The following is a 24,656-nucleotide window of genomic DNA, read 5'->3' on the forward strand; positions in this document are numbered from 1 at the left end:
ACTTGACTTATATCCTTGTAAAGGGTGCCTTGGAGAGCAACACATCCTGCAATGCTGAGGCAGTGTAAACAATAAGCTTATGCAAAGGCATAAAATGTCATTGTTCATTGCTATTCATCTTCCTTGTTAATAGAAAAAGAGGATCAGGTGGAAATACACATTAATAGACATATTAAAGAGGCTTCAGAGAGATATGAATGCCCTGTCTTGCAAACCAGCTGCTATGTAGTGAGTGCTGAAGGGCTCTCTCTGACCAGTGCAAGGGACATAGGGCAACCACTCAAACCTTTGGCTCTGGAGCTTCCCGAGGCATTGCAATGGGAGTGGACATGTGCTCCAGGAAAGATCTGGGTGGAGGATATTCTCCTAATTCCATCAAAATTTTGCTTTAGTTTATGATTTTCTAAAGAACACTTCCATCAGGATGATTGATAATTAAGACACTGCAGAAGACCTCTTGTAAAGGCAATTGTAAGCAGAGAGGGAAATTATGTCCTTCTCCTCTTCCCCCCCGTCTCCTCCTGCCATCAGCTAATATAGAGCAATACAAAAAAAGAAATTCATCTAACATTGTATTTAATAAAAGCATTACACGTTGGTCAGGGATAAAATAGAGCATTACTGAATGAAAGGGTTACTATCCCAGGATCAGGACCATCAGGGGAAAAGTGTGTTTTTATTAACAGAATGAAACAGCTCATGCGTATCTGGAAGGAAAATACAGTCAAAGCTCAAAAACATTAGAAAAATTGCTGATGAGATGTTTGGGGAGAAGAAAATCTAAAAGATACAGTGTTTTTCTACAGAAAGATTTCCAAAAGAAACTCATAAAAATATCAAACCTGAAACAAGATCTGGTGACAAAAAGTCTTGTGAAATGTTTCCAGGAAGCTAGCAGTTAGAACTGGTTGGATAACTCCTATTTCAGGTTGCTTTTAATTTTAAGACCTGCAACTGCTTTTTACTGAAAAATTAAAAGGTAAAGAATTGGTGTGACATGCTGATAAAATATTCCATCCTAACACAACTAGAATGTTTTATGTGAGCTATTTAAACCTTTTGGATTTTAAAACCAAAACATAACAGGAAATGATTTCTAGTTTTAAATTTTAATGATTTTCTTTTTCTGAAGAGAAGCGAACAGTGGTGATAGTGGCATAGGGCTCGTACAGAGTAACTTGAATCTGCATTTGCATCATGTGAAAGTTTAGGCCATTTCTACTCTTAACATAGTGATTGACAGTACTGCAGGGAAGTGAATGAACAAGAAAAATATTATGTCCTCCATTACTTTCTCCAACACAAGAAAATATATATACTTCAGATTTATGAGAAGTTGCAGAAGCTATAAAGAATTGAGAACGAACAATTCCCAGTCAGAGCAATCCATTAAGAACTGCTGAAAGCAGACCACCTACACACCATTTCTGACAAAGAGGGAAAAAGATTTTTTCAATGCTGTAACAATTCAAAAAACAGTATTAGAAGCAAAAAATCTATACAACTGCAATAGTTGCAGAGTTTTTTTTGAAAACCGTTTGTTCTGAATTATAGGTGATAAAATGTATTAGGTTTTGCATATACTTCTTAATGGCCCTAGATCCTTAATGAAGTGCCTTTAATGAGCTGTGGGTACTGTGGTGCAAGCCAGCCAAATAAAGCTTGCTGGAGTGGAGAATAGACCGATGGAAAGCTACTAATGAAACAACTGTGTTAACCTAGATGCTCCTCCACAAGGTATGAGATTGTCACTTTACTCCTGTACCCAAAATAGTCCTTATAGAACAAAAAAGAAGCAAAAACTCTCTGAGAGATATTACTGTTCCTCTCAACAAGTACAATATGTAATCTAAACTTTTTAGTTACAGGAGGAGAACATGAGAGATGATTTCGAAAGGGGCCAGATTCTTCCAGTTATAATCTTCTGGCAGCTTTAACAATGACTGACAGACCTGATGAAACAGATATACATTGGATTTTAAGCCTGACAAGGATGAACACAACTTGTAAACACCATCTGCAAGATGTTCAAACCATTGGTATTGCAGAATATGGCCCTGGTTCCACACTGAAACAGAATCTCTTGTTTCATCCTCATAAAATTAGTCAACTCTAAATCATTTCTGAATGTAATAAATACAGTACAACTAAAAATAGCACCTGGCACTTCCCTGGATAAATGAAAGAATTTAGCATACAGCATGATGGTGGTATTTTCATGACACTGTTTCAGGCAAACAAAGCAGCATAACTTGCAACTTGCCCAGAAAATAAATGACAGGGTTGCCAAGAAATGGTTACTATTGCTAGCAATACAAATGATAGACAAATTATTTTCTGTGTGCTCTTAGATTGTTAAAATATGAGTGAGTGTGATTTAATGTTATATTCATAGTTATTGAAATAAAGGGAATTTGATTCAGGGTGCGGGTGGGAGAAAATGTTGTCTCATCATCTCAGAAGTGTCTGCCAGGCCAAGCTAGAAAGTGAATTTTGTGAAGTATTTGTATGCTAACCTACACTGAAGTTCTTGCACCAAACTTCTTGACCTCCAGCTCCCAAATTTATGCCATATGCTTGCTTGTGGTTTTGAGGTCTGTTGCTACACTGATGACTTGGAAGGATAATTGACATCAGCAGTTCAGTGCTGTGGTTCACTATTTCAGTGCTGGGTATATGCCCCAGTTCATGTGTCACCTTATTCTGTCAAAATAAACAGATCTTTGGCAATAGCTGTCCACACTGTGCGGTGTGATAGATCATCCTCACAGTGTGTTTTTCAACAGTTGGGCAATATCATGATGTTATATATATTTAAGTATGTTTATAAGTTCAGAAGACGATTCCACCAGTCTTGCAGATGTCAAGGGTAAGTCACATTGACATGGCTGGGATAAGAAACCTTCTGAGGCTCGGTCACAATTAATCCTCTTTGTACATTAGATGGTTTTGTGTTTCCTTTGGGATACTCTGAGCTGTGTTTTGAGGTGTAGACTTTCTGCTCAGTGTAGCTATTTGTATACAAACGCATCCCATATGTTTTTCAGCCATAATGCTGGTATGTCCTGTTGATAGATCTTGGCAGCTGAGTATACAGGTCATAGAATATGTATGTGTCAGACCTATCTGAAGAAATAACCCACATGCAGGTGACAAAGAAATGGGTTTTGAATAAGAAAACTCAATGTGTTAGTTAAATTTTTGCAAAAGTGATGTATTTGCAATATGAAGCTACATATATATAAAATATATATGGGTATAGTGTGTATATATATGGGTTATGTATGAGGCCATAAAAAGAAGTAATTTCCAAAATCAGGCCTTTTAAGCACTTGCTGACAGGGCAGGATTGTTTTCACTACTTTACAACACAGATATCACTATCTGAGCTGGTTGACTCAAGCTCCCTTTATTGTCAATGGAGCCTCAGTCAATGTAGTCAAGTGTATGGCAAGATTCATCTCATCTTAAAAAAGTCACCACAAACAGGCTAGATCAGTTTGGCACTAGAAATGCCTGTTTCTCTTAATTGACTAAAAAGGGAGTCTCCAGTGATGAGCTCAGCTGTGTCTAAAATTAGACAGGAGGAATCCCAGCCATATTGCTGACTTTGCTGCAGATTGCTGACTAAAATATTCCATACTCCGTACAAATTTTGGGTCTAATTTTCTTCCGTACCGCCTGTTGAATAGTTATTTGTGCATGTGTAAAATGAAGCTAACTCACTACTAATTTTAAACAAAAGTTTTAACTGCTTTTTTTTTTTTAATAAAAAGTTCTTTTTATTAAAAAAGTTCTTTTTTTATTAAAAAAAAATAAATCCTCATTTGATTCCTGTGAAAGGTGAAAAGCCCTATACAGAATTGGGCCTGCTGGCTCTTACTTGGGACCTCAGCTGTGAAGCAAGTATTTGACGTGTAATTAGCATCAATTCTTGACCAGTGTCTTACGTTTTGACAGTTCCTAGCCATCGGTGCTATGTTGGCAATGGCACAGAGTACAGAGGTACAGCAAAGACGACCATTTCTGGACACAGCTGCTTGCCTTGGGATTCTGACTTGCTTTACCAAGAGCTTCATGTTGACAGCATTGAGAAAGCAGTACAGCTTGGCTTGGGGCCCTTCTCTTACTGCAGGTGAGAAAAGGTCTCAATTGCCCTGTATTTGTAAATCAAGAGATGGATGTATTGTGGAAGGGAGAAGAGCCAGCAATCTCAAAGCAGGTGTTATCCCTGTCTCGGAAAAGCTAGACTGACTTAGTCTGATGGGAAGGATATGAGTGTACAGAAGACACGATCCTGTAGATAGGCTAATCAATTGCTGGGTCTGCTAAGAGAAGCTCAAGCACTAAATAATGTTGGGAATTCCAGGTCCATTTTTTTCTGGGATTTTTTTTTCAAATGAGACCATAGTGCAAAACTTTTGAAATTGTTCATAAATGACTATCCAAAAGGAGAAAGAATTGCAGTAGCCAAATTGAAATGGTTAACTTTTTATTTCTAATTCTTAAATTGTGAAATATGTGACATAAATGAAAATACTTTCAAAAGTGAAAAGTTACTTGAAAATGAAAAATCAAAGCACTATATTTCAGTAATGTTGAAATGGGATGTCAGATTTCTTTCCTGTATTTCTTCCAAAACAAAACTATTGCCAAATAAGATTTCACAGTGTTTCAATTTTGATTGAACCACATACCAATAAACTACATTTATGCTGAAGTTTTCTGTTCAGCTATAATGAAAATAGCCTCTGGTATATAGGTTTGTGCTTTCTCCCCAGTCTCTTTATGTTTCCTCTGTCTCTGAAGTCTTCATGAGTTCAATGGGTATCCACAAATAAAGGAAATGTTTCCAATTAGAGAGAATCCTGCAGATGAGAAAATGCTAGAAACAGCAAACTTCAGATGATTCTCCATAAATTACTGGTTGATGTCTAGGTTTTGGGTTTTGGGTTTTTGTTTGTTTGTTTGTTTTTCCTGGAAGTTACACTAGTATTTCAGGAAAATCAGAATGTACTGCACTTCCTAATGTGTTTGATGATAAAAAGCATGCATGCATGTTCAAATAGCTCTTCTTCTCTATCTAACACAAACTAATAATAAGCAGTTCCTATACCATCCCTTAACCCAGATTGGCCTGCATTCCAAGGCTTGGTCCTGATTCAAGCACTAAAGTATGAGATTTATGGTGTCCCAGCACAGTATGGCAATTTATTGGGCATGTGTTCTATGCTTTGATAGAACTTGATCCCTTCAGTTCGCATCATTTAAGCACAATATTCACTTACAGATTTGAAATGCAAAGAACAAAATGGTGTAGGAGCTGATGTGTTCATGTTCTGTAGAGCTGAGAAAAAAGCATTTCACTTTTTTGTCAGCTTGTTACAATTTCTGGGGATATCTCTGCTACACCATATAATCCTGCAGATATCTTCTTCAAATAGTCTAATTTAGAAACACTGTTGGCGGAAGATGACTCAACCTGTGTTGCTTCTTCAGTTCTGAGAATTTGAAAGTGCTTTAATCTTTTTCTGAAGAGCAGTCAGATTAAAAAGAAAAAAATACCGAAGAACCATACAATAATAGATAGTGCTTCTGATAAATCCAACTGAAATTATAATGACTGTTTATCTGGAGCCCTGAATTACCTTGTCTATTTTTCTTGGCCTACTGAAGATCTTTCTGGGTCTTCAAAGTTTCCCTATATTCTTGGAGGAGTAAACTAGGCAAATTTCTTGCTACTTATAAGGCATTGATAAAGACATTTAGGCTGTACCATGGAGAAACCTGAATGGAATCAAACAAAAACCTGTTTAACACCAAGGTAACAAAGGGCTAAACTTTCTGGTATTCCTCCCCATCCCCCACACCCCTCCTTTTGAGGAATACAGTATTTTCTTCAGGTAGTCTTTAATTTCCTCAGACTCTCCAGGGAATGTGAACCTGAGCTTCTCAAATTTGCTTTTGCTAGCTATTCTTGTTACAAATTTTCTATGAATCTACCTGTGTTGGAATTTCCTTGCTTAAAAAAATAATCTAAAATAGGAATCTCTCCCATGGGACTTAGTCCTGAATATAGCTGAACTGTTATCTGTTAAAGCACTTCAGTGTGGGCTGTATTTAAACCATGTGAACATGCTCATGCATCCAAATACTTCTAGGCAAATTTTACAGGTGTTTAGTCATGTGTCTGTATTTCAGGTCCTAGAGAACCCTAGACTTGATTAGCTTTAAGCGTGAAGAATTGTACCAAAAGGCTGCTCACCCATTTAGGGGTTAGCGGGTGCTTCAGTGCTTGGTCAGATGACTCGAAACCTGAGAGTCCTGTCAGTCAGTCCTCTGTGTGAAAAAAGCAGAAAACCTCTGGGAAGCTTGGAACAACACTGTGGTTAATGCTTGTAATTCACTCTCCCCCTGAATTAATTAGAAATCCAGATGATGATGAGAAGCCATGGTGTTACATCATGAAGGACAACAGTTTGTCTTGGGAGTATTGTGACATTCCATCTTGTGGTATGTAAAGGCTCTCAAAATTCATGTTATGAATGAATGAAGAAAGATTTATTGATACTAGAACAAGCTTTCACTGTATAATTTTGAATGTTCTACTGTTCCCAGGAGTGTTGAATATTTTACTGTTTGCAGTAAATCAAATGACAACAGGCTCCTTTTGCATTTTTTGGAGTTGTGATACAATCTGTGATTTTCGTCCTGAAATAACAACAGCGGTGTCACACTACTGCTTTCAGTCACAATCATCCCAATATCACCAAATTTTCTGCTAGAACATGCAAGATGTCAGAAATGATTGATGCTTTTGTTCAAGTTGTCATCACTCAGGGAATTACAGGCCCAGAGAAGTGAATGGGCCTCTGTGAGCAGAAAGGGGACGGGATCCTGAAGATGTATGAGACATTATATTGAATTGCAAAACCTTCCCCTAAATTAATATTTAACTGTTGTTAATGTTGAAGCTGACCTTTGGAACAGAGATGTAATCTGAAAAGTCAGTTTATAAAGTGGTCCTTTTATTTCCCTTTTATGGTTCTAATGCATTTGATAGATGATATTAACACAAGTGTCCTGGTCCTTGCTATTGCAACAGCAAAGCTCAGTCCAGAATCCAAAACTGAAGATGTGATACAGCATGCATTCTGTTGTGTCTCCTCCAGTAGTGAAGGTTATATTTGTACTGGTAAATGAAACAGTGTCTGGGAATGTTCACAGGTACATTTAATTTACACTAGTGCATGTGAAGCAAGTGTTGGGAATAGGCATAGCTTTCAGTCTTGCAAGTCTGCTGAGGAACTGAATGAGATGCAGTTGTATGTGAATGTTTAATGATAATTTAACAAACCTTTCTTTTAAAGACTCCTATAAAAGTTCCAGTCTTTAGAAATCACAAGGATTTATAGTCTGATGCCATATCCCTTTATATCTCAGCAAGGAGGGAAAGGAGGCCACCAGTTCCAGACAATGTAGATAGTTTTGCAGTTACCAGAAGACCATGTGGGAGAAGACACAAAAAAAGGAGTTTTGTGAGACCTAGGATTGTTGGGGGATCTTCGTCTCTGCCTGGATCTCATCCCTGGACAGCAGCTATATATATTGGAGAGAGTTTCTGCGGTGGAAGCCTTATTCAGACCTGCTGGGTTGTGTCAGCAGCACACTGCTTTGCTAACAGGTAAACTCACCTGTTAGTATGACAGTAGGTCCTCTCCTCATAGTCACTGTAAGCTGTGACTCACAACAAATCTGAACTGAAACAAGTAAGAAAGAATATAAGATTATAAAAGACCAATGTTTCAAAATGAGTTTCTGGCAATTTGAATGCAGTTCATGAGCTAACAAATAGCTGGGAGTCCTATCTTCTCAAGCCCTTATATTGTTCCTTAAGGAATCTCAAAGAAGCTAAATGAGTCAACTGAAGGAATAAGGTAGAGCGGAGCAGGACATAGAATGGGAGCTGGCATGTGCAGGCATCTGCAGGGGGATATAAGTATTTCTCTTCTTCTCAGTTACTTTTTTGAATGTTTATGCCTGCTTTGAGATATAACAGAGATGACTATGATCACTTCTGTGTTTTGTTCAAAAAGACTGAGACAGCCAAGCAATGATTTATTAGAGACAATAAATTACCACTGGTTGACACAATTAGGGTGAGCTGAGCTTTACAAAAAGCCAAAGGGAAGAACTGAACAGTTAAATTTTTGAGGCTGATTTCCTTGAGAGGTGGTTTGGTTTTTTTTTGTTTTGTCCTCCAGCTGTGGGACACTGGAGAAAATATTGATTATGGGATGCTCTTACTTTATTCTAAATATTTCATTTTTTACAAATGCTGAACACTTTCCCTGATTTCACTTTGATCACATTGATGGGAAAAATATTACATCATTTCATACCCATTGTTCCTTTGCATAGTAAAGAAGCCAAGAGAAACAGAAAACCTTATGCCAGAATACATACACTGATAGCTTGTAGAGCTAATAATACCATTGTGAATGCTGTACTGAAGCATTTGGAGCTCAAGCCACAATGCATTTGTTTTTCAAATGTTGTGAAATAGCTACTAACTTTGGCAGCTATTCAGGACATTTCCACCCACTTCCAGCTGGTGGTTTGGTACATACAGATTTTCCGTAATTGCTGCATTGTACTTCGCACTCTTCCGTATGTTTAGCACCTCTGTTAGACACAATTTCAACTGTTTTCCGCTAGGCGACAATAGATACCTGTGCAGCTAACTTAGTTTTTTTTCTGTTTTCCATAACCCCTCACATTTTTTTTTCTTTTCCTGAATGAGCCACCTCTAAGTCGTAGTAGGACCATTCAGTGCCTTTAAAATCTATTCTAAATACTATTCTGAGAAGCAAACTTTCCACTCTATTTAAAAACTGATTTTCAAGGGGATTGGTTTATCACTGCAATAACACTGAGAGAATCCTGGCCTTACATATAGAACAAAGAATATTTTATTGTCTTGTTTTCCAGTCACAAAAAATTAAACTTTGCACTTTCCTTTGTTAATTATAAGCATAGTAACTGTTGTAGGGTAGCTGCTGGCTCTTTTTGCTGCAATTAAAATCTCTTTCCTCTAAGTAGATTACTGTTGATCATTGCTTCGTGCTCAGTAGTGGAGGAGACTCCACTGTGCTTTTCTGTCTGACGGGCACTGGTGATACACAGAAATGCAACTACAGAAACTGCAGTCATGTTGACCACTCTTCATCTGTTCATGATGCATGACAGCAGATATTTTCTACTCCTGCCCTGGATAACAAAATATATGAGTGCTCCGATGTTGAAGACACTTTCTAACTATATTTGTTGTAGACTTATGCACATACAGATTGAATTGGTTTTAAAGCAAGAGCGAAATTTGAATTCCATTGCTTTCAAAGCTAGAGAATTTACTGTTCAAGCCGTTTCTGATTATTTCCAAATGTCTCTTTCTTCCCAACTGTTATACTGGTTCTTATTAGTTGTCTGTCCTAGGACACCAGGTATGAGAGCCCTGTGGTCTTTTTAAAGTAAACATACAATGGCTGAAAAAGATGGTGTAAATTACAAAAACTATTCTCCTCCAAGTGTGGTTTTTCCCATTAGATCAGTGTGCTGCTGGGACCTTCCTCCACCAAGTTGCTTTTGATTCTAGACAACAGATTTAACATAGAGCAATCTAATCTCGAAGCAGAAATGGTGATAACTCTTAGGTGGAAGCTGCCCAGATGTTCCTGAGTTGTCAGTTTGCCAGCACCTTTAAAATCTTGACCCACACCTGTAATATTTCTAAGAGTCTGGTTTCCCAGAGAAATGAAATATCCACCACTGACTCATCCTTTGGTCCCTCATTTCTTCCTCAGTAATTTTTGTACTCATTAGCAAAGCCTGGTCAAAGTTGACTCAGTTAAATTTCTAGAACAAGAAGTGCTTACAGCCCCTCAAGTTGCTTGTTAGCCAGACAGCAGTAGGGCAGCAGTGCCTGTGCTTGCCCTTTCCTTCTGTCAAGGAGCAGCAGCCTTTAATTAGGCTAATCAGGTCCCACAGAGCCTGGGGTCAGGCTCACCATAACATTAGTCATCTTTTTCCTAGCCCCCAGCAGGTAGGAAGCCTGGGAAACAGGTTGAGGCATTATGAGAGGGTAAATAATGGACGTGATGGGGGTGGGTGGCTGAGGTTATAACAGTTCATTGGATGCACAGCCATTGGAAATTAGGTTTCATTTGTCCTGCTAATCACAGAATTGCTTTTCTCTGTTTTGTATTACAGTCCACTAAAATCCACTATTACAGTAGTTCTGGGTCAGCATATATTTAATAAAACGACTGATGTAACACAAACATTTGAAATAGAGAAATACATCTTGCATCCTCAGTATTCTGTGTTTAACCCTACTGAACATGATATTGGTGAGTATTTTGGTTCTTACAGTTTTATTTTCTGTTTACACAATTTAGTTTCAAGTTTAGTTGATCTGTCAAAAACTGCCTTCATAGTGGAAAAATCATAGATATTAGGAGAGGTTTTCAAGCGCAGAGGGTTCTTAGTTCTACCAGAGTTATAACAGCATCTGAAAGCTAGACAAATTCAGATGAGAAATAAATTGCAAATTTTAAATAATTATGATAATTAGCCTTTGGAGCAATTTACCTAGATGTATGGCAGATTCATCATCACTTCAAGTCTTTGTGGAATTAGGCATTTTTTCAACTGAACCAGAAACTGTGGGCTTGATGCAGGAATTACTTGGTAAAATTCTATTGTCTGTATTGTATAGAGGATCTGACTAGATGAATATAATAGCCCCATCTGCTCTGAAAATCTGTGTTACTAAGAATCATTTTTTACACTGAGATAGATTTAAAAATCAGCTGTCTTATCAGTCAAAAGTTAAATGCCCTTCTGATTGACCTTATAATATTAGTCAGAATGACAATGGAACTGCAACTCGCTTCTTATTTTCTGATCTGTTCTTGTGGAAGCTGGCACGTCACCCTGGAGTATCAAGCTGTGTGAGTGCTTTGTCTATGAGACCATTTAACAGCCTGGCATTGGGGATACTTTAGGTCAGACATGTATGGGCTTTTTTGCTCCCAGATGGTGAATATCTTCCACTCTGTAGCAAAAAGCTTTCAGATTCTGTGTTGGTGGAATCTCTGTCAGAGTGTACCAGGAGGCAAATTGGATTTGGGGTATTACTCTGCTCTGAAATATCCTGGTGTAAACCACCATTGGCACTTTGAGATCCAACTTTTGGAATTACACTGAGATTTGACATGCCTCACCAATGTGCAGTGTCCAAATCTAGGGTCAGCTGAACATGGAGTGCCTAAGATGAGCCCAACTGCAAAAACAAGCAAGCAGGCAGAAGCTAGTGGGTAAAAGCTGTGGGGGCATATTCTGCCGTGTCAGTGATTTCTACTGATGCAGCAGAAGAATTATTTCCTGCTGAAAACACTTTTTTTAAAGGAAACAAACGACCACATGAGTGTTTGTTGGGAAGTTCGGGGGATTCAGAAACAGGCAGAGTTGGTGGGGAAGAGGAGGAAGGCAAGGAAGAGCAAGCTGCTGAGCTGCTGTGTTAGAGCGTGGTTTGTGTGGGCTTCTCAGCCTGTGAGATACTCCTTACATGTTCCACAAAGGCCAAAAAATGTAGTCAGCAGAGAAATAAGACTATCCAGTGGGATCTCTTGCTTTCCACACAACTGTGCTCAGAAAACCTGGAGCTTCCAAAAGGCATGATGTGAAGTGTTAATAGGTGTGTCCATGTTACCTCAGCTCTGTCCTCTTTGAGTAGTGTACCCAAACCCAGCATGCTGCCTGCCCTTGTTACACCAATCACAAAGCCCCCTCTGTTGCTCTACAGTCAAACACAGGGGATTTGCTACAGAGGAACCAACATTTCTGCTACTTTTGACATCTTCTTTCAGTATCAAGCTCACAATGCTACACAGCTCTGTATTTACACTGTTTTCAGCCCCATGAGGATATAGTAAAGGTTGTGTAGGTTATGTAGTTCTTTGTAGCTTTCAGAAGCTTGGTTTTGAAATACCCTGATTTTTTTATTCCTTAATTTTCAAGATCTTGAATTCTGTTGAACTCAGTGATAACAGAGCATGAAATACACCAGCTCTTGCAGTAATTAATTTTTTAAATCAAATTGGAATTAGGCAGGTGGCCAGACTTTCAGAAGCAGTGAGCACTTGCACATCCCACTTATTTCATCTGAAAGTTGTGGATATGTTATTTAACTTTAAGGTGGGAGGAGACATATGTATTTTCTATCTTCCCCCTTCTCTACAAAGGCAGCGAAGCAAAATCTGCTCAGTGAGTGCAGCATATAAATATTCCCACAAGGGGAGTAGCTGAATGTTTCAGCCTTCAATTTGCTCTGAAGTCAGGTGCTGTTGAGATGACTCTGTCTGTCTTTGATTGAAATATCTTAATTAAGAGAGGCTTAGGGGATAATTAAAGTTGTATCTGAGACCCATTGCTGCCAATCCCATTAAAGAAAGGGAACAGTCACTTTATTCCTCCTATATTTTCTGTTCTGCAGCTTTGATTAAGCTGAAGAAGAATGGCCAACGTTGTGCTGTCAAATCCCAGTTTGTTCAGCCTATCTGCTTGCCGGAAAGTGACACCGTTTTCCCTGATCAGTTCAAATGTCAGATTTCTGGATGGGGCCACAGGCATGAGAGTGAGTAAAATGAGGGTGTCAGTAGAAAAAACTGATGGTAATTAAAACGTGATGTTCAAGTATATGTTATACAACTGATAGTTTGGTAAAATATTTTCCAGGGGACTTCTGGTGGGATTCTTTTTACCTGCCTTTAGATGCTTACAACATTTACACCTAAAATAGTCATCCTGAACTTCCTTTATAGTCCTTGGAATTCAGAGTGTGGTTCCCTTGACCAAATGTTTGTGTCTATTTTAGGATGGGATGAGCTAGCTAGATCTCTGTGGACTGGGAGTGGAGCAAGTAGTTAAGTTATAGGTGCCAACAACTTGACACCTTAGTTGAGTGAATCCTACCCCTGGTTTCTCAAGGTAAATATCAAAGAATGCAAACCAAAGACTATCAATTTACTAGTCTGTGATGGAGGAGATCTTTACCTTCATCAGGAAGAAGCTTTGGAAACATCTACAGCAGAGGGCCAGATAGACTTTGGGGTAAGAAGTGCTCAGATCCAGCTTGAGAAAGGTGGAAATATCCATCCCATCCTTTCAGATGAGAAATTTCAGGATTATGAGGCTTGGCCATGCTGCTTTGATGTGGAGATAGCAGAGACCTATGTAAATAGGTGAGAGGGATGGGGGAGCTGGCTGCTTCATTTTGGTAAGAGATTTAGTATGAGCAAATGTTGTCCTGGTTTAAATGTGTAGTCTAAAGGCAAAAATAGGTAATGGAGCCTTTGATAAATTGATGATTTAATATCACACCTGGAAAGAGTAGAGGACAGGAGTGATGAGGGATTGTTCCTGAGTCTCTAGGAAATGAGAGAACCCAAAGTGGATTAATGTCTGGACATGGCATACTTCTATTTTAAAGGGTTGAGTCTGACTGGAGGAGCAGAATGTGATCCGATCACTAGAAAAATTATTATCTTTTAAAGAGATCCACAACATGAATATGACTAAGAAGTGTTAAGTGTTTATATACAATATTGTGCATTGTGTTTCCATGTTATGCTCTTCACGCTCTATAAAAATTACTTTCCTTTCCTCTCTGGGAATTTTTTAAAGATATATCTGGTTATTCAGCTGTCCTGCAAGAAACACTGATTCCAATTATTCCTGAAGAGAAGTGCAGAAGCCCTGAAATTTATGGAACAGAAATCACTGAAAATATGTTCTGTGCTGGCTACTTCGATAGCAAATCTGATGCTTGTCAGGTAATGTTGTGAGTCATCTCTAGGCAGAGAATATAAATGTATATTACTGCCAGAAATGTTGCAGTGTTACAGTACTTACTTTTGACATAACAGTGTTCCTAAAGAAAAGAAACGTTCCCAAAGAAAAGAAACTTATGTGACTGCACTGTTTGCTTCCACCTTCATTTTTTAACCTGTTCAATGTCAATTAAGTTCTACAGAAGGGCAAAAAACCTCCAGGATATTATATTCCTCCTACCTTCATGAAAGGCAGTGGCTATGCACGGGAGGGTGAGTTGCTTTAGTTCCTGGCTGAGCTTGCAGTGTGATGGCAACGGTTTGCTGGCCAGCTGGCAGAGATGTGCTGGCAGGCCAACTAGCATGTACCTGCGTGGAGCCAAATCCCCGAGCTGCTGTCTCTTGCCTGAATGGAAAAAGCACACCTGGGTAGGAGGTGGGGAACAGTGGTGAGGTTTGGTGGAGGAAGGAGCTGAGGTTACTATAGTGGATGGGATTTAATGGTGTAGAATATCAGTCAACTGGGAACTCTGTTTGATGACTTCAGTCCTTCATGGAATGACCTCATGCTCATACAACTTTGCATGTCTTTTTGAATTATGTTGCTTCTTGGCTCTGAATAAGGATACAGAATTGCTGTAGTGATAGATGAGAGTATTTTTTAAATGAAGAATCAGATTACTTCTTACATAAACCTTCAGATTTTGTCTTCAGTTCATTTTGAAGGGGGAAGGTTATGCTCTAGTAGCATACATATGGGAGCAGGCAGCATATAGCTAATAGCTGGCAGTGAGATAAAATAAAGAAAAGAATATTGTGTATACTGTGTGCTGGAACCCCTACAGAGATCATAAAAGTGTCCAAAGAAAGGTGTCAAGAGTGAGATGGCAGCAGCAAGAGGTGGCTCAAGGTTTCCAGGCCAGGGCTAAGAACTGATTGTAGTTATTGGCTGCAAGCGTTGTTCTAGCCAGAGAACTAGAAACTACCTTGCTTGCTCAGTTTTCCTTCTCTTACCCAGGAAGTACAAATACAAGACGCAGCATTATAGCTGGTTCTTGCTCCCTGCCCAGGAAAAACAGAGTTGATCAGAATGAGAAGGAGAAAGAAGAAAGCAGGGGGAAGGAGAGAGGAGCTGCACAAAGACAAGAGGTCTGGAGAGAGTTGCAAAGTCTGAGAAATTGTGATTTAGAGTCACAGATGTTGCTGAAGAACAGTGTTCATGGCATGAAATCATTATTAGTGAACCAATAATTAATTTTTTTTCCTGTTGGCAGACTCGTAGTGTGGTCTAAGGAGAAATAATGTAGACCTCTTAATGTCACAACAAATGTAGCTGACCTCTGAATTTTCTTAATGTATGCTTAGGAAATTAAAATATAAACCATCTGTTATGTATAAAAATATTCCAAGACCAAGAAATGCCAAGCAGATAATGTGTTCTGCTTGATTATTTTTTAAAGATTTTCTTGGATTTTTTTTTTAAATCAGAGCACTGATACCAAAATTACAATCAGTGAGATGAGTTGTAGAGAAATAAGCAAGGTTCTGAGAAGTAAACTGACCTCAGATGCAAGACTTCATTTCATGTCCCTCATTTATCACAGAAATCTCCCAGTATAAAGGCAACACTATTTTCCTACCTACTTTGCTCTTGAGAGATTTTCTTTTTAGGTAGGAAAAAATATATTTCTCCTTAGTCTTAAATAACTGGAGTGGTGGCTCCTTTCACCAGTACTGTTCACTAAGTCACATTTTTAATTTCTAACATTTTCATTTCTGTAGAAAATAAATCTAAGAGTAATAATTTAAAAAGCCCCTCTCCTGAATGCTTGCAAGCTTTTAAATAAGTAGAAGGGTTCCAATGCATCCTTGCTGTAGTGTGTCACCAAACATTATTTTGGTCTTATTTTTGGTTTGTGGTTTTAATGACAAGGTAAATCTCAGTAGCATCAAATTCAACAGATGTAAAAAAACCACATGCCACATAAAATTATAGCATCCCACAGTCACATGGAAAAGTGTGTATGTATGCAACACCTTTCTTTGAAAACTTTCATGATCTCTGACAGTTGCAATAAACTGCATTGAGAAATTCTCCAAATATTCTCTGCCTTATGTAATCCATCCATGCAGTGCCCATATTAAAACATAGCATATGCCTCAGACTTGCTTACTCCTATTGAAAGTGACCCAAATCAACTGTGCTCTTTAGTAGGTGTCTAAATCTAAGAGAATTTCAGTTTTTTAAACAAAATTTGATACTTCTGTTCAATGTGGAATTAAAACCCCTCATCATTATATTAGAGGTGAGCATGACTAAACCCACTTTTTATAGTCAAACTTCAGTAGACCACTGCTTCCATATTATTTTTTTTAGTTTAAATCTCACATGCAAACATTCTTAATTTAGGACTTCCCCAAACTGATCTTTTTTCCGACTGCTTTCTATCAAATTAGATAATCTTTGCTTACTTTTAACACAGGGAGATTCTGGTGGACCTCTGGCCTGTGAGAAAAATGAAATCTCTTACCTCTATGGAGTTATCAGCTGGGGAGATGGCTGTGGCAGAGTCAACAGACCTGGAGTATATACACGAGTGATGAACTACGTAAACTGGATTAATGAGAAAATAGCCCCCCGAAAAACTAGTTGAACAGTTAAATATGCTAACATTTGAAGCAGGGTTCAGGAGTCTTTTGGTTTCATTAAAGAGGCATAAAGATTTTATTATAAGCTAGAATGAAAACTGTCATGGTAATTCTTAGCAATTCCAAACCAGACCACCAGGCCAAAAGGCCTACTCCATCTGATGTCAGCATCCTTGATCTAGAATTTTAGGGCTGTGGATTGCTCAATATACAAGACTGTCTTTATTTGACTTAATAAAACAAACACATCGAGACAGTGCACCAAAATATACAACTGTTTGTCTGCTTGGTGGCTTACACAAAAAGTGATCTGAATGTGTTTGTGCAGTTTCTGGTGGAACTGTCATCCCCCAAACCAACCCATAACAACATTGTCCTTGTATTCTCAAAAGAGATAAAAAAATTAACAACAGGAGCACCAAAAATTAAATACCCTCCCCCTCAGAAGTGATCTCTTGAGTTTCAGATCGAGAGACACCAATAGAGCAATGTAGGTGAAGCTGCTCCTCAGTTAACTGCAACAAACCAGTTCTGGGGAAAAAAACAGAGGGTTTAGATTTTGATTCAGCCAAACATGTAAGCATTTTTTTTATGTTCCACTGACACAAAATCAGCAACATGCTTCAGAGCTCTGCAGAATCTGATGTACAATTTTCCAGCAAGGTTAGTGCAACACCTGAGAGCACAAAGTTTCTTGCTAAAAAAAGATTGGAAGTCAGAGCACCTGACTTCAGGCCAATGCAGTTAGGACCTTTTGCAGACTGTGAGCTGCTCCTCACCCTGAGGATAGCAGTGGAAATACTTCACCTTGATGATAAATGCCTAAATGTTTCTTAAATTTGACAGTGTTTTGAAGATGTCTTTGATTTTCTACTAACAAGTTGTTCAACTGTTTAGAAAGGAGGTTTCTCTTAAGAGATTTTTAAACTGAATGGTTGGAGGAACAGCTTGACATTTTCCTTGGGGATTTGGTGATATCATAAACCATAGGCTTTGCTGTCATGGTCTGTGGAATTGTTATGGGAACAATCAAAGAAATTATTACAATATATAGCTGTTTAGAGGCTGTGGACTCAGCTGTGTTAACCAAAAAGGCAGAAAATTAATTAAAATAATTGATCTGATAAAGAAGAATGGGAAATTACAACTTTTTTTTTTTTTTTTAAATACAGGGAACCTTTAGCCGTGTCAGATGTGTACATTTGGAAGTGTTGATGTAAAATTTTCTTCTCTGATAGCGAACATTTTTGAATTCTCTTAAGTGTTTCAAGCAAAGCTGTGCTTTAAGATGCAGAATTTTGAAGCGGTGCCTAGATACTAAGATAAGTGTTTTGTTTTACAGTACTGGCAGTGTCTTCATGGGTTTCTTAGTTGTGGTGAATGATTTCTGCAGTTAAAAGAAACTTTGTAAGGAAAAATAACCAAAACCTGAATTTGTGTAAGTACAAATATATAACAGTGCTAATCTAGATAAATGATGTAAACTGTTTAATAAAAATATTTACCTTCTGTTTCTTGGACTTAGTCTGTTGTGTATACAGTTACAATTAAATCTTTGAATCCCTCTGTAGGTTGTTCAACAGGTTGAGGGCTGGTAGAAAAATGAAATAACACTTCTGTGTGCTGGAAGGCTTGTGAAAAGCTCTGCATAAGGACCAATTTCAGCTGGTGGTGCTCCCCGTTTTATGCAAGTGTCACACAAATTTCCAGTAGACGGATGATTTTCAGCTGTGAATACTGTGAATACTAAGATCAAAGTCTTTAGTCTGTTTTTCTGAAGCACTAAACACTAGCCTGAAAAACCAAGATGCACCTCTGGGGTCTTGATTCCAAAACAAGCTGAAGACTCTTGTTGTGTGGCTTTGCCTTCCTGGCCATTTGCAGTACGAGTCTGGCTTGCTTAACTCTGTGAAATGAATGCGACTGTGTAACAAGACTAACTGTACCTGCTGCTGAAAGACAAGTACTAAATCAGCATGAAGGAACTATTTACTCTTCTTTGGATGGGATTCATTTGGAACAGGTTTCCACACAAAGCTTATGCCATTCTGAATGTCCATAGCTGTTCTGTGACTTCAGTTTCACTTTGAAATTAATATCCATCCACACTGTGCATGCTTTCAATCTGGTAGTTTTGTGTTATATATATTCTCTCAGTCTTCTCTTGCTGTAAAGAAGGTGGCTGTTTGATAGGAAGGGTGTTAGACTGGTGTTTCTGACAATACGTGTACAGCTTTTCAGCTGTCCTGTTTTCAAAATCTATGCTGCTTGTATCAGTATATAGCAACCCCAAAACAAGCAACAAAACATTTTAAAAAATATTTTGGATGTTCACAAGTGAAACAGTCTATGCCCTCTAAGGTCTAAATGGCAAATCTTCAGCTGATACTGTCATACTTTGAAGGCACTAAAATTAATTTCTGGCTTTTGAAGCAGCCTGCTTCTCCACTGTTACTGCATTGATTTGGTGGAACTAAATGCCATCCTTTGAGCACCTGCTCTATGCTGACTAGCACTGTATTAAATCCACAAACCCAGGCTAGGGAGGGCAAGGAAATGTCCAGGTTAACTGAGAGGTCCTTGCCTGACCTCTCACACCCCTGGCATCAGTCACATTTCTACAGGGCACTCCAGCACCTTCTGCCTTTCTGTTGAGCATTACCCCATGGAAACTCACCCTCCATATTTTTCTCCTCCCTTTAAGTGCTTTAGCTTAAAATGAAAATCCAACTTAAATTTACTAGTGAAACTTTACCTGATATTTTCCCCTAACATTTATATCGAAATTGAGTTAGAATGCAAAGCCAGTTGAACAAACAACGTCCCTAATTCATTATGAAACACCCTTAAAGATGGTTTCATTAAATTATATGTTATTCCATGCAAACTGACCGATTCGAATGGAAGAAATAAACGCAAACATCTAAAAACCCCTTCTATTATGCTACTGAAAGAAAAATGTGCTGTGGTGCTGTTTAAAAAAAGCTGAAGAACTAATTACCATCAAATAAGATGCAGTAGGAGTATTTTTAGAATAATGGACTCTAATTAGTCCATTGCTCGTCGAAATAAATCTGAGGACATCATTAACACATCTTATTCTAGTAATTGTAGCTGCTCTGGGTTTGGTGTAAGTGGGTTGTTATCTCGTGACAGTTGCATTGCAAAGAAGAAAAAAAAAAAAAAAAAAAAGAGTATTTTTATCAGGGGTAGTTGGCTGCGTGTCTTCTGGGAGCTAAGGGGAGCTGTAATTAGCCTTTCCAAAAGAGCAGTTTGGGCGTTGTAAGGAAGCCGCTGGTTCGGGGGCGCGGGGAAGGGGGTGTTTCGGCCCGCCGGCGCCAGGCCCCGCTCCGCGGAGACTGAGGGCGAAGGGAGTCCGGCCCGGGCTTTCCCGCCGCCCCCGGCCGCAGGGCCGCCTCGGCGGTCAGCTGCAAAGCCCGGAGCGGGATCCAGACCGGGACCGGGGCGGGGGGCAGCGCTCGGTGCCTCCCCGGGGTCGCGGCCGGAGGAGACCCTGGGAGGCGCGGCCGGGGCTGGCGCGCTCCGGGTGTCCCGGCTGGCGCCTCCCGCTACCGAAACCCCGGTAAAAAAAAAAAAAAAAAAAAGACACCACCCCCCCCCGACGCCACAGTAAAATACACGAATAAAGGACCAGTGAAAATCTTCCCGGGACCCCCTCTCCCCTCCGCCGGAAGCCGCCCCGATGGGGCAGGGGGCGCCGGGGAGGGCCGGGCCGCGTTGGCCGCTCGCCCGCGTCGCTCCGTGTGCCTGTGCGGGGACCTAATAAAGCTATTTTGAAAGTGACCCCTCGGCCAGAGCGCGGGGAGGGAGCAGCGAGCCGGGCGCAGCTGTCCGGAATCATGACTGAAGATGACGGATTCCGTGGTGGTGGAGGGTCACGTCAAGTTGAGAGACGGAAAAAAGGTCCCCGTTCCCAGCGCCCCTTCGGCCCGGCCCCGCGGCGGGCCGGGGGTCCCCGACCGACACCCCCTCCCCCGGAGGGGAGAGAGCCCGCTCTTCCCTCCCCCGGCCCTGGCTAACCCTCTCCTTTTGCCTCTCCTTGCAGTGGAAGAGTAGGTGGCTGGTGCTGCGCAAGCCCTCCCCGGTGGCAGGTAAGAGGGGGGCCCGTCCTGAGGGGGGGGCAGGCGCCGGGGCGTCCCTCCCTCCTCCGCTCGGCGGTGGGGGGACGGGGTTTGGGGCCCCGGGGACAGGGAGTTTACAGGGCTCCCCTCGAGGTTAGCTGCGGCTGGAGATCACCCTCGGCGGGGCTCTCCGCAAGCCGTCGCTGCTCTTTTATTTATTTCTTTGGGTTTTTTTTTTTATTTCTTTAATCGCGGGAGGGGGGAATAAATTATCTGGCAGCGGACCAGGCGGCCAGAAATAGGGGGCGGCGAGTGCCGGAGCCCCCCGAGGTGCCATGAACGCCGTGGCGAGGGGAGAGCGCGGAGCGGAGCTGCGGGGCTTCGCCTCTCCTCGCGGCCTCGGGCTGGCGGCCGGTAACGGCTTGGGACCCTTTTTCCCTCAGCGGGGGCGGTTACAGACCCGCAGCCGCCGCCTCGGGGGGTGGCGGCAGCCCGGGCTGCGACGCCGAGGCCCTTCGGCCGGTGCCCGGGTGTAGCGTTTGTCCCCCGGGCTGCCAGCGGTGCCCGGCCTCGGAGCTGAAGGTTTTAAGTAGCTTAATATCAGGCCCTGACTGAAACCAGTGGGAAAGGTGGCTTTAAAGCACGGCTGTTTGGTTTTGGTTCCCCTTTAAAACACAATTTTAAATTTTGAAAAAACTTTTAAATTATTGTTATTTCTTAAGGGTGATTGGTGGCTGTAAAGAAAAGCTGGCATTGTAAGGTCGGTAGTTATTTCTGATCAGTGTTTTGACATAAAATATCACTGCAATTTAAAAATAAAATGACATTTTGAATTAAAAAAAAAAAAAAATCACTTCCATGCTTCTGACGGGGAAATTGAAAATGTTATTCAGAGTTGATGTTTTACTGCTGGAGAGGGAAAAGTAGGTTTCAGGTTTCCCCATCTATTCCTAACAGGGAAAACATTTGGGCCCAAAAGTATATCTTTCTAGGGCTAAATGTTGCCTACGCTTAGAAAAACGTCCATCTGCATTGCTGCGGAATGGATGATGACACCTTTTCAAGGTTGTTGCTGATAGACTGAAGATTTCTTAGTAATTGAAGCTCTTAAGACCTAACCCTTTGTTGCTTGAGCTGTTACAGTTATGTGTTAGTGTCTTAAATGCCTGTATCTCAGCTGAATCTGTTAAACTTCTCTGCGTTGAATGGGCACCTGTTGATCTGAGAGCTAGTATCTAGACATGTGAATATGGGCCTGGATTTCCAACATGAGTAAGCCAAGTTTGAAGGGGGAAGATGAGCGACCTTGCGTTGAAAACATACTGACTGATAATGTTGTTTATTTCTCAAAAAACAGTATTTTTATTCTAGCGAAATTAGCCAGGTTTACCAGAAAAAGCCCCCAGTTGTTTGCTTTTATTGGTCTGTAAACCATAGTTGTTCTTTCTTCAGACACACAACTGTATTGCAGAATGCTTAAATATCGTAGTTGCAGCTGTTTTTGCGAACAGGTGCGTGAAAACAATTGGGAGTCCATGCAAAGCTCCACTTTAGTTAGCAGACGGTTCAGTCTTTCAGTCATTTTTCACCTCTTTGGAGATTTGCCAGTCCTTTGCCCAGCTGAGAGCCACAGGGCACCTCGCCAGGGTTCAGAGCACCACACCCCAACATTCATAAAATGGTGCATAGGGGGGTTTCTCCTCTGTGGTATGTAGGTCAGCTTAAGCTGTGGATGTTGCAGCTTTGATATTGACCATTAATTTCATTTACAACCGAGTGCCACATGATGGGAAGGGAACCTAGGGGAAGAGGAGTGGTCTTGTTATAAATGAAAAAGGTGGGAGAGGTCTCTGCCTTTTTCTTGTCTTTTGGGTTTGCTTGTGAAATGTGCTTTTCCCATGGGACCATGGTACTTGAATTACTTTTATCTGTTGCATAGTTATTGTGTAATAAACACCTCTAAGAAGGGGTTAAAAACAAATGGTGACACAAGTAGATATTAAAAAAAAAAAAGGTGTGGCACATAATGATTATTTAGCAATGGCTACTGTGTAACATTTAGCTAGGAAACCTGAGCTGACACTAACAATCTGGCAGTGGAGTCTGCTCGCCATTTAGTAGTTGAGTAATCTGTGAACTACTGTAAGAATTTCATTTGTGGTTCAGTATGTTCTAATGGAAATATAGATGACAATAGCCTCTCGGTCTTCAGTGTTTGTAATGTGAACAGCTATCATAGTGTAACTCCTAATGCTCAGAATTAATGAGTCAGCCCCTTCCAGACTTGGGAGAGTATCTGAAAAAACACTGGATTTTTGCAACAGAAAATAGGGAGAACTTTTACTTTCCTCCTTATTTCTGAGCCTGCAGATTACCCTTGAAACATGCCTTCAGTGTTTTCTCCCTGAAAACAAGGACTGCAAACTACCTGGGGTGGGATAGGAAAAGAAAACCGAGTTCTTACGTTGACTTGATCAGACTAACCCAGCAGTTGTGTAAAGCACCTTTGTATTGAAGCAGAGTACTGAGAAATGTGTTATGTTCTATGTTCTGCCTCATCATCTCTGACAGTTTTGCTTCTTTTAGACTGTTTGCTCATGCTGGTATACAAGGATAAATCTGAACGAGCAAAAGGGCATAAGGAGAGGAGCAGCATGACCTTAGAAGACATCTGTGGCTTGGATCCTGGGCTCTCCTATGAGGGCTTGAATCACACGCTTGCAATCATCTGTCTCTCTCAAGTTGTGATACTGGGATTTGAGAACAAGGAAACAATGTATGCGTGGGATGTACGAATCCGCTACAGTTTGGGGGAAGGTAACCTTTGTCTTCTCACTCCTTTTTTTTTTTTCTTCCTGCACCCGCCCCCCCCCCCCGCCGGGAGAAAAAGCAAAAGGATAGCTAAAATGCAAATAACAAAGTATAGTTAAGGAAAAGACTGTCACTGATTTGAGAGTGAAGAGACCCTTACATCTTAAAGCAGGTGTCCCTTATGATAAGTTTTGGTTACAGTAATGCCCAGTACTGATGGCTAACTATGAGAGCTCTTAACTTAGTTTCTGATTTTTGGCACTGAAAGTGTGTAGCTTTGAAGCAAAGTGATCAAACTTCTACTTCTGGTCCTGCAATTATCTTGGGGATTTTGTCAACACTATTTAGAGGGAGCATGAATTAAGCGGAATCCTGAGTAGAACTTGGCTAGTTCAGTCCAAGTTTTCTGAGCTGCTTACTTAGGTGTTGCATAGATAATGTTTATTGTTCCTAGTGTCCCCTTTCAGGAAGGGACATCTTGAAATAAGGAGGGTCATCAGACACAGTTGTTCCAGCTGACTTTGTTCTTATGCATCCGTTTATTTTATTTTCTTGGTTAACAGCTCTAAAATGTATAGAGGTGAACAAGAGTGATATTATTGGTAATCCATAGTATCTGTCTTATGTTTTGTTTAGTCATAACTAGGGAAGGAGGGTAGGTGTGTGGGAGACGCACATTAGCCTTCTTAATCATTTGTTACATATGCTTTGCCATCTGTTGCGTTTGTGGACTCATTCCTTTGCAGTACATACATAGAAAGATGGCCTTGGAATTTTACAGGAATAAAAAGTATCAGGAGAGAGATATATGGATATGCCCCTTGGAGCTGTCAAATATGAAGCCTTGCATAAGGGGAAAGGTTAGAGGGGATTTCTGAACAATACAGGCATGAATAGCTGGAGTAGTTGGTATACTTTGTAGCTGTATTGTGTTCCAGTTCTATTTCTTTACTAGATTTGGGATCTATATACAGTATAGACTTGTCTTAAAACCTGAAGGAGAATTTGTTATTTGACAGGGTAGGTCTGGTTTTGATGATCTTGCACTGATGCAGTGTGGGAATGGAGAGAGTATTTAATCTCAATCTGGGTGTGAGGTTTATGGTTGTGATAGGAGGAAATGCAGAAGCAGTGAAGAGATTTTTTTTTTAAAGGAAAGCTGTGAGCAAGGTAGGAGTAGAGCCTATTGGATGATGATACGTGCAGCCATGGAGTAAAGATG

At 40.3% G+C, this 24,656-nt stretch overlaps 2 protein-coding genes across 3 annotated transcripts in view; both read left to right on the forward strand.

The window, feature by feature from the left end:
• HGFAC (HGF activator) overlaps window positions 1–18,061 on the forward strand; it is a 42,545-nt gene extending 24,484 nt beyond the window's left edge. Inside the window, exons 8-14 of one of the 2 annotated variants that reach the window (XM_074865025.1) lie at window positions 3,961–4,135; window positions 6,428–6,513; window positions 7,444–7,684; window positions 10,270–10,409; window positions 12,557–12,697; window positions 13,747–13,895; window positions 16,376–18,061. In XM_074865025.1, the coding sequence (XP_074721126.1) occupies window positions 3,961–4,135; window positions 6,428–6,513; window positions 7,444–7,684; window positions 10,270–10,409; window positions 12,557–12,697; window positions 13,747–13,895; window positions 16,376–16,546 (1,103 nt within the window). In that variant the 3' untranslated portion in view covers window positions 16,547–18,061. Of the gene's footprint in view, window positions 1–3,960; window positions 4,136–6,427; window positions 6,514–7,443; window positions 7,685–10,269; window positions 10,410–12,556; window positions 12,698–13,746; window positions 13,896–14,910; window positions 15,041–16,375 lie in introns of those variants that run through there. The other variant, XM_074865026.1, reaches the window with a different exon arrangement.
• A 2,267-nt stretch (window positions 18,062–20,328) lies between these two features.
• DOK7 (docking protein 7) overlaps window positions 20,329–24,656 on the forward strand; it is a 71,828-nt gene continuing 67,500 nt past the window's right edge. Inside the window, exons 1-3 of the mRNA XM_074865659.1 lie at window positions 20,329–20,465; window positions 20,608–20,653; window positions 23,195–23,440. Coding sequence (XP_074721760.1) covers window positions 20,412–20,465; window positions 20,608–20,653; window positions 23,195–23,440 — 346 coding nt within the window. The 5' untranslated portion in view covers window positions 20,329–20,411. The remainder of the gene's footprint in view (window positions 20,466–20,607; window positions 20,654–23,194; window positions 23,441–24,656) is intronic.

Source organism: Strix uralensis, chromosome 4 (genome assembly GCF_047716275.1).
Source record: "Strix uralensis isolate ZFMK-TIS-50842 chromosome 4, bStrUra1, whole genome shotgun sequence".
Lineage (NCBI taxonomy): Eukaryota > Metazoa > Chordata > Aves > Strigiformes > Strigidae > Strix > Strix uralensis.